The 16,728-nt window shown below is 32.7% G+C and overlaps 1 protein-coding gene across 1 annotated transcript; it reads left to right on the top strand.

Annotated features, from left to right (window-relative positions):
* Positions 1 to 6,127: 6,127 nt before the first annotated feature.
* On the top strand, positions 6,128 to 10,080 carry LOC143565103 (rac-like GTP-binding protein ARAC8). The gene is made up of 8 exons (XM_077052181.1): positions 6,128 to 6,269; positions 7,328 to 7,415; positions 7,533 to 7,642; positions 7,720 to 7,783; positions 7,876 to 7,940; positions 8,621 to 8,686; positions 8,769 to 8,872; positions 9,963 to 10,080. Exons 1-8 carry the CDS (start codon positions 6,165 to 6,167, stop codon positions 10,000 to 10,002), a joined length of 642 nt encoding a protein of 213 aa, XP_076908296.1. The 5' UTR covers positions 6,128 to 6,164; the 3' UTR covers positions 10,003 to 10,080.
* The last annotated feature ends 6,648 nt before the right edge of the window (positions 10,081 to 16,728 follow it).

Consider the following 16,728-nt stretch of genomic DNA (forward strand, 5'->3'; position numbering starts at 1 on the left):
TTTTGTTTTGTGTAATCCCAAAGGCTGTCTTGTTAAAAGTTTGCTTATGACTTGAATTCATCATAAATTCATAATTTATGCACGATCAATGTTTTAAAAACTGGTTTGTACTGGCCGCTAATACCGGTTAAACCGGATGTTGAACAAGTGGCTGGTACATTTTAGCCCGGTAACTTGGACGGGCGGTTTGTAGTTTGAACTGCTAGTAATATTGGTTTACTGCCATCCCGGTTTAAGCCCAAAGTAAATATAATTGTTGACGTTAGCCAAAGATTTTAGCAGCCTATAGTTACATCTGATCAAAAGTTTTATCTTATCTGCCTTCCTATACCATCAAATCAATCATTGTTTAATCTAGCGGCCTTTTTATATACCATAAAATCATGTACGTTTTGTTTAATCTTTGTGTTTTAATTGTGTTTTTATGGAATAATAGAATTACCTAGGCAACCCAGTTGAATTTCCTGGTACAACCGACTGTATAATTTCTAAGTCCAATATAATTTCAAAAACCGGTTTTTAAAACAATGTGCACGATACATGCATGTTATTTTATTTTATTTTTTAAATAACAAAGATTTAGACACTTAGGATCACCCTGACAGATGGATCACTCTTCTGTTCCAAGAATAAAAAGTGTTGACCCGACTCACCCACTAAAGAAGAACACAATGTAATTAACATGACATGATTATTTCAGTGTTATACTCTCTATTAAAATGATTTTCATCCTTTTGTGTACTAAAACTTAAAAGATTAACAACCAAATATCTGGATTTGTCAAATTCATAGGGAAATTATACAGGCAAATAAGAAAAAAAAACATTAAAAAAACTATGTTTATTTTATTTGATTTTGTGTAATATTTTTTCATGCTTCATGTTTAATCAAGGTGTCAAAATCATTGTAAATGGTTCCATTCTTTGCTTTAGAGCTACTTTTGACCTTTTATAAGTGTTTTTTGGCCGCCTCTTTGTTGAACTCGTAATATTTTATTCCTTTTAGGTATAGTGATGATGTTATCATGTACTAGGAAATTACATTACTTGACTCAATAATGCAATAAAGTTATTTGATTATTGATACATCTTTGAAACTTTAAAACATATATTTATGTTTATATAAGATGTTTTCAAGTAATAGTAATAGAACTTTTTAAAACTATATCATTTCAGTTAATTTATATAAAAACTATTACATGAAGCTAGATGGAACTTTGTAGGGATGCTCGATTTACACATATCGTTTGGAGGAGGTGCCCAACGAGTTTGCGATCATATATATACTCCTAAGTTGTATCCGATATGTCTTCCAGTTAATTGGTTGGAATTTTAAGTCTCACGTACTCACGTGAGACAAAATTATGAAATGTAAAGTTTTATGTTATTTTGTCGTTCAAAAAAAAAAGTTTTAAAACTTGTTTCCATTTAAAAGATTTTATATATTAAAAAAAATCTAGTTCCAAATCAATCATGATGTATAAAGTATAAAGTATTTTTCTAGTACAAATTAATATATCGCTCATCAAATCGTAAACGATGGAAAATATAACTCAAAAACTGTTATAAAATCACTAACTATAATCACAACTTTAATTAGGTTATATGGATCATGACTCGATACAGTTAAGGATAGACAATGGCGGGAATCATGCATCCAACAATTTGTGGTTTAATGAAACATTTATTCGCAAATCAATCACAACTTGGTAGTGATAATCCTTATGTATTAGCCATCAATAGCAGAGAGTACAATAAAGAAACTACCAATAGCATTATAAGGTGACAATAAATAGCTTTTTGGCAACTTAGTGTAAGTTATTATACATCCATGTTCCTCCATAAATGACAATAAATACTATTTATTAGCACTTAATAATGTACATAGCGGTATGAAAATATCGTGTGACAAAGTAATGTGTAGTTTAAGTCGTTCAAAAGAAGAACAAAAGAGTTTGGAACGGGAAGGGGGCCTCGAAAGCCCATGTATCGGTAGGAAGTACGAACACATGTCCATGTTTTTCAGTATCAAATATATTTTTCCTGATCGGGTTATACGCACCGATCATCCTGGTGAAGCCAACCATACTTTTACCGTTTAAAACTAGATGTTGGCTATTCTTATATGTTCGTGTTTCTTAATTATATTCCATAATTAATACGCTAAGTTAAGTCCCGCAAAATAATTCGTAGGCATTAACTGAATCTTCTTTTTATAAATGAAATCAACTACTCCATGAGGATGGAAGTCAAATCATGATCCTAATAGAGTTAGAATATACCACTACATAAACACAAAGATATGTGGTGGTTATGTTGAATATAATAACTTTACAACTGTTGATGTTCGACCAAGAGTTATCTTCACATACTTCGTCTTAGAAATAGATAGAAATCGTCTTATACAATCTTCTCTTTAAATTTTCTAATTTCCCCCCTAAATACACTTTACACATCATGCATGATGTTTGAATGTATTATAAAAATTGCAATTAGTTTAAGAAAATGTGTTAGTTTAGAACTTGAAAACAAAGTCATACCAAAAGCCCCAACAAACTCTTTCACTTGTGATGTTTATTAAATGTCCAAAAGTGATATAATTTTTTCACTTGTGCTCGAGCTCGGCTGGTTTTGTGCTCTTTTTCTAAAGTTCTAGCTTGGCTCATGAGTTGTTTTTTCAAGTTCGGGTTCGAATAGTTTATTATTTATTAATTAACTTATATATATTTATAATTATATTTATATATTTTGAGAAAGACCTAAAACGAGCATTAGCTCAGCTCGAGCTCATATAGTACCTTAAATGAATAAACGTGTCAAAGCTCGACTGTGCAATGTGAATTTAATACATAGAAATCTAAAAAATGTAAAACTTAAAAATACACAGGTTAAGCCTAAACAAACTGAGAGAATACATTGGAAAGAATAATAAGTTATGGAGAGGATAATTTACATCTATGTACAAGTTCTCTATTAAATTATGAGCATAAGCTCCCTATTTATAGGCTATTTACAATATATGTTAATACAAAGACTAAACCGCCTATAACTTATTCGATCGCTACGGACACCAAAACCGTGCACTAACAGACTCCCCCTTTTCCGTAGCTATCGAGTACTTTATCCTTGAATACTTTAACTGCAAATCACCAGTCACAAACCGTGCACTAACAGACTCCCCCTTGACTGATGATTTTCGGGCTTGTGCAGACAAACAATCCTTAAATCTTTTTCAGCAAACTAATAACATGTAGCTTCTCATATCAGATCTCCCCCTCAAAGTGAGCAACTCTTGGAGATCATCCCGATCATCCATTGGCGTATGATATGGTTCAATCTTTCAACAATCAGCAGCAAGTCATCAGCTATCCGTCAACACCGGTAAAAGAAAAACATATCTTTACGTTTAACCTCGTCACACATCATGAACAACTCGATCATTCAACATCTTTCACTTCGGTTTTCCCTCTCTTGATAACGTGTATCCCAATATACTCTTTGAAGCTCTTCCACATCTCGTTCGCAAAGATACACTAATGTTTGGGCATAAGATTCAGAGTCCAACCTTCATTAATAAACCTCAAATGAATCGGTAAATTTCGGGAACACTGCCACTTATGATTCAGTAAACTTTTAGGAAATTTGGGTAAAAAGAAAATGAGATGTAATAATTTAATTGGCCGGTTGCAATCGGTATGTTTGGATGGGAGCACCCCCTCACCCTATACATGTTATGATAGTTTTATGAACGATCCAACGCCATTTGTGTCCCCACATACATGGTATATTAAATGTTCTTGTTAGGATGTCATGGTATAAAACTATAAATGATTTTAATATATTTTAAGACTAAATAAATATCAAGTGTTACCATGAAAGATATGAGCACTTGGTTGTTTTATCATTCATGCTGCAAGATTTAGGTCTAATTCATGTGTTCATATCTTCCATAATAGCACTAATTGCTTTGACTGTTTTATTCTAAAAATAAATACATTTTTTTTATTTGAATTCGTATGATTTATTTTAAATAACCCAAGTAAAACACGAATCCTTAGACATAAACTGATAAACTTTTGTTTTTCATCTTCCTTTTCCATTTTATTTGCTATACTTTATCATAAATGCTAGAATTATTTTACTGCTTTCCTTTTATATTGTATTGTGTTACAACTAAAATTTTTTTTATTTGTATTATTCTACGAACAAAAGAGTGTGAAACCTGTTTGACAACAAGTCAAATGGATAAGGGGCATACGCCCCACTAACATTTTGTTTTGATTCTTAACAAACACTAACCTTTTTACTTAAGTCTTAGTTGTACCATTAAAATATAACTTAAAAAATTTAACAACCTCCTTTACATAAAAAGAAATAATTTAACCATGACCACCACCAAAGTTTGCTTGCTTATTAACCATTAAATACATAAATATTGTTAGATTAAAATTAAGATATATTTTTTCAACCATAGCCTATTTTTTCTTTGAATATGATCGAAACGGTGTATAAAACAACTCGTTAGGAACCCTGTAGCTCAAGTGTTTGTCGTTGTTAGATTTTTACATTTTTTTGTTGGTCGTATATGTCACTTGCGCTATAATACATGCATTGCATTTTAATAGCTTCTCACGATAACATTTTTTTAAGCATAACCTCTCATATAGTATATATTACATACTTAGTTTCGAAATCCATGCACATAATTTGCATACGCCATTCTACGACTTTCATTTAGTCACACAATTAATCTCAAACACATATTTACACATGGAACCCACAACTTTAATTTAGTTACACAATTAACCCACACAACATTTATAATATGGTGCCCCATCAAGCTTCATTAAGTTACATAAACAACCTAGCAAGTTTTTAATGACACGAACCGATACCATAACAAACCTGTAGAGATAAAACTTGTCTGCATCGTCAAGGAAAGACAACATATATCCTAAACAAGGTCCGCGAGACAACCCTAATCACCCACGAAACAATCCTTGAACACATCAAAAGAAACTCATGGGCACCGCCCACCGACACAAGGCTTGTCACTCATGGGAGAAAACAAACAGTACATAACAACTAGTCCCAAGCCAATCACGGTGCAAGATTCCTTTAAGCGCCCGCCAATACAAAAAGGACCACAAATGCACGATTGTCTTATCAACAGACGCAACACTGTACCTCCAGGTGACAACCGTCCTTATCAGTTAGCCGTCACAACCAATCAAAAACTTCACACGTCCTCCAAATCTCCAATCAAAACCAGTACCGAATTCCTGTCAGGTTCTCTCATCATAACGCTCGGGTTTAAAACAATCTAGTTTATATATAATAATAATAATAATAAAAATAATAATAAGGAAATTGGATTTTAATAATCCCAACCTAATGCGGTTGGCTGATAATAATCCTAACTTTGAAAGTAGCTGTCACTGGTCCCAACTTTCACACTATTTATTTTCATTGGACCTCCGTTAAAAAAAAAACTTAACGACGTTATGTTTTTTTCCAAATTTCAAACTGATATTTTAGGGCTTTTGATCGGAATGAGAATACGAGTCGATTGATGTAAAACTTACTTCCAAACGGTGGTCCAAACGACTAAAGGATGCTTCAATTTCGGTGTTTAAACTTTTAATTAACAAAAATTAAGCTGTTTGAAGCGTCGTTTCGAGTTAAGTTTTACATCAATCGATCTGTATAATCATTCTGATCAAAAGCCTCTAAACATCAATTTGAAATTTGAAAAAAACTTAACGTCGTTAAAATTTTTTTAACAGAGGTCTAATGAAAACAAATAGTGTGAAAGTTGGGACCAGTGATAGCTACTTTCAAAGTTGAGATTATTATCAGCCAACTGCATTAAATTGAGATTATTAAAATCCAATTTTCCTAATAATAATAATAATCATAATTATAATTAGAGTGGAAGTAAATATATGATGTAAAGTAGTGTGGAATCATGTAATCCTATTTAGGCTCTCCATCTTTTGTCTTTCTTTCACCTCACCAAAGATATAACACACATTACACATACATACAGTCCACCTCTAAAGTAAACACAACCTTCATATCTGTATACTCATTTCTTTATTCTCATACCCTCATAGGATCCTTTCTTATAATAATAATATTGTGTTCTTGATTGATTCATGTTCAATGGCTTCAAGTGCCTCTAGGTTCATCAAATGTGTCACTGTTGGTGATGGTGCTGTTGGCAAGACCTGTATGCTTATTTGTTACACCAGCAACAAATTCCCAACTGTAAGTCTTATTATTATGCATCTGGGTTTTTCATAAAGTTGCAGCCTTTATTGCTGTTTTCAAGATTCTTGAACCTATGGTTCTGGGTCTATCTTCTTTGGTTTTATCTTTGGAATCTTGTGTATTGCCCATTTTGTCATCTGGGTATCTTTCTTTTTTTCAAAAGATTGAATTTTTGATACCATTTTATGGTATATGTTTATGGTATGTGTTATCTTATTAATCCAGATTTGAATTAACCTAGATTAATTAATGAATTAATGGACTATGCTATGGTAACTAAATCTTTAACTGGTTTATTAAATTAGCACAAATTACCTTATAGATGGGTTTAAAGTTTTCAAATTCTATCAAATATAATGTCAAATTTGCATTTTTTTGGGTTCAAAAAATAATATTGTTCAGAATTTGAACCAGTTAAAATGTTCATTTAGTCCCACCCTATGGTACGCCCTAGATTTCTGCTCTCGCTAGTCGCTAGAGTGTTCTACTCTTGTGGTAACGACTGTCAAGTGGCAGCCGACGGTATGGTTTCCAAGGGAACGCCCAAGCCAAACTCTGAAGCCAGCGTGGGCCGGTTAAGACAAAATCGTCTGGCCAGAGTGGGCAAACTGGGCTCTCCAAAATTGGGGAGTGCGGTGGCCTAACATACAAAGAAAGTCGTCGTTCAAAAAAAAAAATACTCCCTCCGTCCCATTAAAAGTGTCATGGTTTGAAAAACTCAAGTTCAAAGTAGATTAAATGATTACTTATTTTGCTTACCAAATGGCAATAATGCCCTTGAAAATCGGGTCCAACAATATTGTTATTAATGTTAATTGTGTGTGTTTAAGGGTAAACTTGGAAATTGGCTAATAAATTTTGAAAGTGGAAATTTTGTAATGGGACAAATAAAAAAGGAAATATTGACACTTTTAATGGGACGCAGGAAGTAATAAACTTAAATGCTAATTTAGAAAGACTGTTACTTGTTAATGATGTTTTATTTCAAGACACACATTTATGTGTTTATGAGGTGTGATATTAGTTTTTAAATAATATAATGTTGTTAAATGCAGGACTATGTACCAACCGTATTTGATAACTTCAGTGCGAATGTGGTAGTTGAAGGCACCACTGTCAATTTAGGCCTCTGGGATACTGCTGGTAAGATCTTATATTCTTATCCACAATCACAAGTCATATTTCCGAATATAATTAATATTCAGTACTTTGTTAATTATGGTAGTTCTAATTTTTTGTAACATTTTGTTAATGCAAAAGGGCAAGAAGATTACAACAGGTTAAGACCGTTAAGTTATCGAGGAGCTGACGTGTTTATTCTAGCTTTTTCGTTGGTTAGTCGAGCCAGCTATGAAAATGTACTTAAAAAGGTAACAAATAAAAAACAAATAATTTTTTTATGATTCAATAATATTTGTTGTGTGATAATTAATTATTATTTGAGCAGTGGATACCTGAGCTTCAACATTTTGCTCCCGGAGTCCCTGTTGTTCTTGCTGGAACCAAACTCGGTATGTTGTTTTTAAAAATTAAGTTGAATGTTCCATTTTGACCCGGTCATTTTGTCAAATCTGATTTGATGTATGACTGGTTGATTGTTTAGATCTTCGTGAGGATAAGCGGTACTTAGCTGACCATCCAGGACTAGTACCCGTGACCACTGCACAGGTTGGTTTTCTGCTGCTTTTTAGTGGTGTGCACAAAACCGAAATAACCGAACCCAATAAAAAACTGACAGGCTGGTTTTATGTTTTTTGAAAAAAACATTTTTTTGGTTCAGTTTCGGTTTCGGTATAACCGAATAACCGATTTTAAGTAATCTATAAGAATTAGTAAGTGGGGTAGCCCAAATATATGTTAGGTCCAAATGTGTAACGGTTAATACTAATTAATTAAAAAAGATTACATCCAAAGTTTCTAGCCCAAATTCATTATTTTAGACCATTTTTCCGACCCAAAATTTTCAAGCCCAAATGATAAAACCGAAACCGAATTTTTTGATTTTGGTTCAGTTTAAGCCCAAAACTGACCCATGCGCACCCCTATTGCTTTTGCTCCCGAATTTTAGTTGTGTTCTATCTCAAACGGGCCAAATAAAAACATTTAATTATAACGGGAATGGGCCAATAAATTTATTTCCAACTTACACCTAATAAATTGTTTTATTTAAAGATTTTGATGTTATAGTAATAATATTAATATTGTAATCATAGTCAATGCAATAATTATTTATAAAAAAAAGGTAGACAAAAATGACCTGTATGGCTGTATCAACCATTTGACCTGCCACCTCATCACCTCTACATATTAATATTCAGATTTTGGATGTTGGTTAACAATGTTATTAGGGAGAGGAGCTACGAAAACAGATGGGCGCTGCATATTACATCGAATGCAGCTCTAAAACTCAACAGGTGTGAATATTATTAATCTGATCATGTTTCTTGTTTCGGTAACTATTTATTAACTTTTTAATTTATCTTTTCTTGATGACAGAATGTAAAAGCAGTTTTTGATGCTGCAATTCGGGTGGTTATCAAACCACAGCAACCACTGAAAGAGAAGAAGAAGACAAAGAAGCAAAACCAAGGATGTTTTGTGTTAGTTTCTTAAACTTTTATCCGTTAAATTTATCGTAATTTGCCATATGTTAATAGCTCTATTCGAGTAACTTTTTTTTTGGTAAAATTGTTAAAAAGTTAAATTTTTTAAGCTTAAAAACATACCCATGGCCATGAGAAACATGCACATATCAATAAGCAAATGATTGAAGCCTTTTTATAAATTTATTTATTTGCTTCTAGGGGTATAATTTAGGGGTGCAAACGAGCCGAGCTCGTGAATAGAATTTCAAGCTCGAGCTCGGCTCCTTTACTATTTATCAGTTATTTTTTTTATAATTATAATTATCTTTATATTTTTTTTCTATTATAATATTTTTTGTATAAAATAACATATATTATTTAGTTATTTATATTTATTTTTTCATAACATTATATATATTAATTAATAATTCTTAAATATATATTTTAAAAAATTATATAAATGACAGGCTCGTTTGGGCTCGCGAGCTGGCTCAAGCTCGATAAGTGAAGCTCGGGCTCGTTTATTAAACGAGCTTACTTTTAGGCTCCAGCTCGGGCTCGGGATTGATTTAGCTCAGCTCGATCGAGCTTTTTAAGGAGCCGATCTCTAGTAGCTCGTGAGCAGCTCGGCTTGTTTGCATCCCTAGGTATAAATGAGCCGAGCCGAGCCGAGCCGAGCACAAGCTAGACTAGGATCAAGTTCGGCTCATTTAACTTACGAGAGCTTGCACTCAGGCTTGGATCATTTCGAGCTCCATTCTTAAAGCTCGAGCTTAGCTCGTGAGTAGTTTTTTAAGCTCAAGCTCGGGCTCGGATTGTTTGTTATTTTGTAATTAATTTATATACGTTTTGGTTATTTTCATATACTTTTTAGTTATAATTTTTTATACATAACATAATATATATTATTTAGTTAAATTTTATCATAATTTTATATACACTAATAGTTATTATAAAAATATATATTTAATAAATTAAAAAATATGTAAATAAAAGTCACTTTTAGTTAGCCGATCTCGAGTAGCTCACTAGCGGCTTGACTCGTTTACTCCGCTATTAAAAAAATTTAAAAAAAGGTAACTGACTAGTTTTGAGGGGTTTGCAGGAACTTGTTTTGCACAAAGAAACTCGCTTGCTTGGGATAAAACCTACACTGGATTTGTTCGTATTGTGTAACTTAACGCTTAAAGCTTTGATAGAATCGGGTGCAATTGTTAGTATATTTGTTGAAATGTATAAATATTTCGATTTATGCGTGTTTTAACTGTAACCGTTGTTTTGTATAATATCAATAGCTACTTGTAATTCAGTTCCTAAGTATTTGTTTTGTTAGAGCTCTAAAACATCATATAATTAAAACAATGTTGAAAATAATTGTGTATTTAGGGGGAATATGTTTTAGATGCTTGTGTTGATGTTGCAACAGTTTGCTTAAAACAATAATCAATGACCATTTACAAATTTTGTCCTTTAAACATATCCGATTTACGAATCAGGTGTTTTAAAATGTTTGCTTTCAGGCGGTGTCCTTTACATGCTATGTTTATTTGATTTTTGTCCTTTAAGCTAACTGTCATCCGATTCCTCTGTTAAGTTGATGCACGTGAGTAACATGCAGACATGTTAAAGATATTTGGGTGTGAATGATCTGGTGTTTTATTGTGGTTTAAGAGATAGGAGAGATAATTGACATGTTAATAGACCAAAAAGCCCTTACATGTTACTCACGTGCATCAACTTAACAGAGGAATTAGATGGCAGTTAGCTTAAAGGACGAAAACCAAATATATAGCATGTAAATGACACCGCCTAAAAGTAAACATTTTAAAAAATTTGATTCGTAAATCAGGTATGTTTAAAAAATAAAATTTGTATTTCTGTCAATTAAGTATTATACATATATGTATAAATTAGTTAACCGAGTTTTTTTTATAATCAATGATAACCTAGTCTATCAATGGCAACATTAAAAAACATCATTTGGTCTATTTTATATACAAGAAATTAATTCTTTGTTTTTAACATAACGTTTTGTTCTTACATGACACTTTATGTTTTATTTGATTACTAATGTGAAAGTAGGGGTGAGCAACGAACCGAAAAAACGATCCTAAATTGAAAAAAATTAAGAAATTCAAACTGAAAAAACCGAACGGAAACAAAAATCGACGGTTTGGGTTTATGCTTTTGTAAAAACTGAACTTACGGTTCGGTTTTTGTTTTGCATGAAAAAAAACCGAACCGAATTTCTAATTTTTTATATTTTTATATATTATTTTAAATAATTAATTTTGAAAAAATTAAATATGTAACTTGAATATTTTTGACCAAATGTATAATTATCAAATAGTTAACAATCAACAATATTATTTATACTTATATTTTTTATTTTTACCTAACATTTGTTTCGACCTAAAATTTTCAAGCTCAAAGGAAAAAAACCGAACCAAAACCAAATTGAAAACCGGAAAACCGAAACCGAAAAAACCGAACGGTTTCAAAAATCCAAAAACCGAAGTTTTTAGTTTTTAATTTGGTTTTTGCCTAAAACCGCACGAACCGCATCACGCACACCCTATGTGAAAGCGTGATATACAAAAGCTACCAAAGCTATTTTGCATATGACCAAAATATAATGAGTTAAATGACGGCTTCATAGGTTTCAAAGTATGCAAGTGTAACTACTTGTGGGCTGGCTGGTCAATGGTCGTTATCACTTCTTATATTATTTCATATTAGAAGAGTGTCCGCGCGATGTAGCGGGAAACTGGAAACATATACTTTGATAATCATGTAACAAATTTTTAGGTGTTCATTATTTCGTTTGAAACTGTGAGACCGTTCACCAGTTTTGTTTCACGGTTGAAACCGGAGTTGGCCGTACATATTTAAATATTAATTATTTACTTATTTAGTATTAGATATAATATATATTAGACATAGTTCAAATATAGTTAACCAAAGTTTTATTTAATACGAGCAAACTCATCTATTAAAATTTTAATTTAGCCAAATTTACAGTGGTTTTTTTATAATATATGTTCTTGTTATGATTTCGCCTTCTATTTATTCTAATAAGGTTTATTGTTTATGTGACCAAAGTTATCTTTGTTCATAGTATGATTCTCTTAATAAAGTATTAGTTGATGCTTAGTTTGAAGTTAAGATATATGCTGAGTAATAATTCTTATTTTAAATTTTGACTCAATTTTTTTTATCGAAGTACAAACTATATCGGAACCTAATCATTGGCAATGGTTCGGTTTAGTTTGGTTTTAATTGAAAACAATTTAGTTTCGGTTTTCGACGACAAAAAAACGTGTAAAGTTGGCTCATGGTTTAATTTAAAACCATCAAAAGCAAACCATAAACACTTTTGCCCAAATGTTTTTACTTCGAAAACTATAGCAATATGATACTCAAATTAAAGATAATAAAATGCTTGATTTTATGATGCCATTTATTTTAAAATATATTAACGTACAAAAAAGTTATGATTGTTTAAAAACCGTGGGGGTAGTTGGGTTAAAAGTGAAAATAAAATAGTATATAAGTAAAAGACTAAGGACCAATATTGTAATTTTAAGGGATGGAAGTTGTAAATATATTAAGGAAATTGCAAAGGCACGTGAGATTAAATGTAACAATGACATTTTTGCCCCTAGTTGATGTTGTAACTTATGCATAAATATTTTCGGTTATATGTCACTTATATGTCACATGTTTTAAGAAAATACAAGATCTGTTACACTTGAAAGAGTAAAGGTTGCGTATTTGACTCGCGATATGTCCAAACAAACTGAAGTACGAGTTTTTGTTTTATAGGGAATTGGAATATCGGTGTCTCGGGTTTGCTTTGACCTTATTTATTTGTGTAACGATAATTGTGATTAAAATTGATCACCGAAATTCTGTTACATCGTTTCATGTTATTTTTTATACCTTTGACATATTTATACGGAGTGTTGGTTTTCCGCACTTTAGAAAGCTACGTTAAACAACACATTGTTGGAGTACTAAAGATTTAACGAATCCATATTGGCTACGGTACGGACCTAAAATTTCATAAGTTTGACCTTAGAGGTCAAATGGCACCTTTATTATGTGACCAGTTTAGTTTATTAGTGGGCTGCTAGCCTGCTAGAGTCATTGGGCTCATTTATTGTTTATGTTAATTTAATGTATATGCCGGGTCAAGTTAGAGCCTAGAGGTGCACAAAATACCTGGTTCTGGACCTGACCCGGAATTGGTTCCTACCATACTCAATTCGTGGGTATGACTTGGTATTAGATTTCTCCCCGGAACTGGACGGGAATACCCGATCCTACCTAAAACCCGGTCAAACACCCGACTATATCTGGAAGGCTGGAACCGGTTCCTACCCGACCCGGTTTTGACTTTTTTTTTACCATTCCCGGAACCGGTTCCTGAAAATACCTAGTTTGTGCACCTCTAGGTCAAGTTCTAGAATATTATGTTTAAGTTGTTCGGTTTGTTTCGGTCCCATTTAGGGTTTGATTGTTTGGGACTTTGGGCCGTAGGCCGATAAACAAATGTATTTGTTTAGATGAGTTTAAATTCCACGATTAAGTAGTTATTGGCGGTTAATATCCCAAACCTTATGTGACAAACTGATGGTTATCCACAACAATCATCTAAACGCTGAGTCTATCGAGTTCGTTTATATAGGATAGATTGGAAGTGTCAAACAAGTATGTTAATCCACTTTATCAATTTCAAGTTTCAATTTTTTGTTATTTGATTGTTTACAATCGTGAGTGTGCGTGTTTTCAATATGGTATCCAAGAACGTTAACACGAATCAAAAAGCTACTGAAGATCAAAAGGCCATCATAGCATTTTGGTTTCTTGTAACTGAAGATGTAGCATATTATTAGTAACCTATAAGACATTGTTAGCCATATTATATCAACAAATATGAGAATTATTATTTGTATCTAGAACTAGAAAAGAGTTAGTCAAATAGTCAACGCATGAGCATGAACATGACTACATGAGCATGTTAGTAGTGCACTTGATTAGTCTAGAAAGAAACAAATCCAACATTAAGTCTTTAAAGGCTATTATTGCACATAATTCTTCCAAAAATAAAAAGGTCCAAGTGGAATTTGAGCTGGGAATTTGAATCTTTAATTAATAACAATTAACCTAAGCGTGTCATTAGAAAAAGCAAACCAATAATGAGTTTATTTAAATATGTTTAGTTTTTAATATCACTTCCTAGCTTTGCCATTAGTTTAAAGTCAATAACTGGTCAAGGTATTATTTCCTTTCAAAAACCTCATATGCATAGGTGGAAAGTTGATTCAATCATCACCACTCTTTTGTAGATAGACCATGACAAAGTCACTATAAGTTTATAACATTCTCTTCTTATAAATATAAAAATGAATATGTCTTCTTTTTATTCTTCCTTTTTTTAGTTTATTTAAAAGTTATAGCCAACCATTAGTAAAGGACAAAACCTTTAAAACGTCAAGGTTGAGAAGTCTTGGATTCAATCCAACAAATGACAGAAATTTACCGCTCATAAATTCAAAAGTTCTAGCATATTTCTTGCAAGTGTTTATAATCGGTTTTGTCTATCATGCTTGTCAATTCAAACTCATTTGTGTTTAACATTTGAATTTCTTGATAATTATTGAATTACATTCGACGAGTGATCATTTCTAGTAACAACCACTATTTAACAATGTATAAATAAGTATCATTCCACTTGACCAAGATTAACCGCTCAGGACTCAGGTTACCTTAATGGGGAGAACCAGAGGAGGGTCAAGAGGGTCCATCGACCCTTCAGTCACCATTATCCGTCAAACATTTATATATAAAATTAAAGCCGTTTTTTTGCAATAAAAAAAGAGTTTAGACCCTTCAGTTGTAATTAAAAAAGTAAAGGACCTTGTGTTACCGAGAAGTTATATTTCAATGTAGGTAATAAAACACATAAAAATATACAAATGAACAATACTTGAACAATACTTGTTTATAGAATTAGTCTTAAATGCATATGAACAAACATCACAAGGGGTGTTTTTGTTATGATATTCATGGTGTCACTTTGCTTATAAGTTATAATAGTAACCACATGAAAACATAAAACACTTTTTTTTTGAGAAAATTCCCAAAATAACCCATTTATAGAATGTGGTTCCAAGTTTGTCCTCCCAAATTCAAGTTTCCAACTTTGTCCCTTTGGTATCTCGTCGCCGGCGACATGTTAGCGAACACCGACGATGTGTTAACATAACATAGAGTTGACAATGCGTTATGCTGCTACCATAGGGTAGCAGCGATGCGTTAATGTTTAAAGCAGGGGTTCCACGATGCGTTAGCTGCTAACGCATCGCTGCTACCCTATGTTAGCAACATACGCGTATCTCGTCGCCGGCGACATGTTAGCGAACACCGATGATGTGTTAACATAACATAGGGTTGACGATGCGTTTATGTTGCTAACATAGGGTAGCAGCGATGCGTTATCAACTAACGCATCGCTGCTGCCCTACATTAGCAACATAACGCATCGCCGCTACCCTACGTTAGCAACATAACGCATCGTCAACACAGATTCTGGCCATGTGTCGTTATCCTATTTGTTTCAGTAACGCATCGTCGGTGTTCGCTATCATTTCGTCGGCGACGAGATACCAAAGAGACAAAGTTGAAAACTTTTATTAGTGAGGATAATCTTGGAAACACATTCTCTAAATGGGCTATTATTGGAATTTTCCCTTTTTTTGGGTTTAAAAAGCAAAGACTGATCATGTGAATTTTGGTCAAGAAAGACATGAAGAGCTAGTGAGGGTATTAATCAAGAACACAAACACATGGAAGGCACTGAAATATAGGTCAAGTCTCCTGAAAGGATTTACATGAAATGAAACTCATTGGCACACTTTCTGGGCTATTGTCCTCCACATAGGAGCACATGCTGATAACAATGGAACTTTTGCTGGCTATTTGTCTGCCTGTTTTTTTTAATCTTTTTTTAGTGACTAACGAATCCTCTAAATAGAATACTGGCTAAATTCATCACATCGGAATATACTCGTTGGAAGGCACAACAGTGCGGTGAGATAAAACTCGTTCATTTAAAAAATTCAACTAGTGAAAACCACTTACTCGCCTAGTCTCTCATCCTCATCTGGTGCCGCCAAAACTAATTGATGAGGGCATGAATTGAATCTGGATCACATGAAACACCAAGTATTTTTTTTACCACTCCACCACAAACTTATTGACATTTGTCAGCCTATCATATGTGATAGTGTAATGTAATAAATTGAATTGTATATATACACACACTAATTAATTAGAAACTATTTTATTTAGTTGTGAATAAGTTATATAGTCTTTTGTTGGTTACACAAATAGTTGGGTGTGATGGAACAGAAAAACCTGAATGCAAAGGAAAACTGATGAGTTGATTTTATGGTTTTGTAAAGGCCAACTTATAGGTCAGGTTCGGCTTTGCATGTATAAGTAATTTATAACAATTTATTAGATGGTGTAAGTCATATATTTTTGTCAAAAATGTATAAAAATCGATTAACTATTAATTAACAAAAAGATTTAGGGTTAAGTTTATTGTTTTGTGCCAATTTTTTCCTGAGCCAACAATTTCATACCGAAATGGCTAAACTTTCGCCGAGAAACGAAAACCAAACGGTTTTTAAAAACTCAACTAAAGACAAAAATTTTGGTTGTTGGTTCGGTTCGGTTTAATTTAAAACCGAACCATACACAACCTCATTGAAATAGTGTAGTTGCCATTAAATACAACACGATTCCTAATGAATCAGAAGCATTTTTCTCATCAATAAATGCATTGAAGTAGAGCACAAAAC

The sequence above is a fragment of the Bidens hawaiensis genome, unplaced genomic scaffold, assembly GCF_021521415.1.
Source record: "Bidens hawaiensis isolate Kalapana, Puna unplaced genomic scaffold, B.hawaiensis_p1.1 tig00022287_1, whole genome shotgun sequence".
In the NCBI taxonomy this organism is placed as follows: Eukaryota; Viridiplantae; Streptophyta; class Magnoliopsida; order Asterales; family Asteraceae; genus Bidens; species Bidens hawaiensis.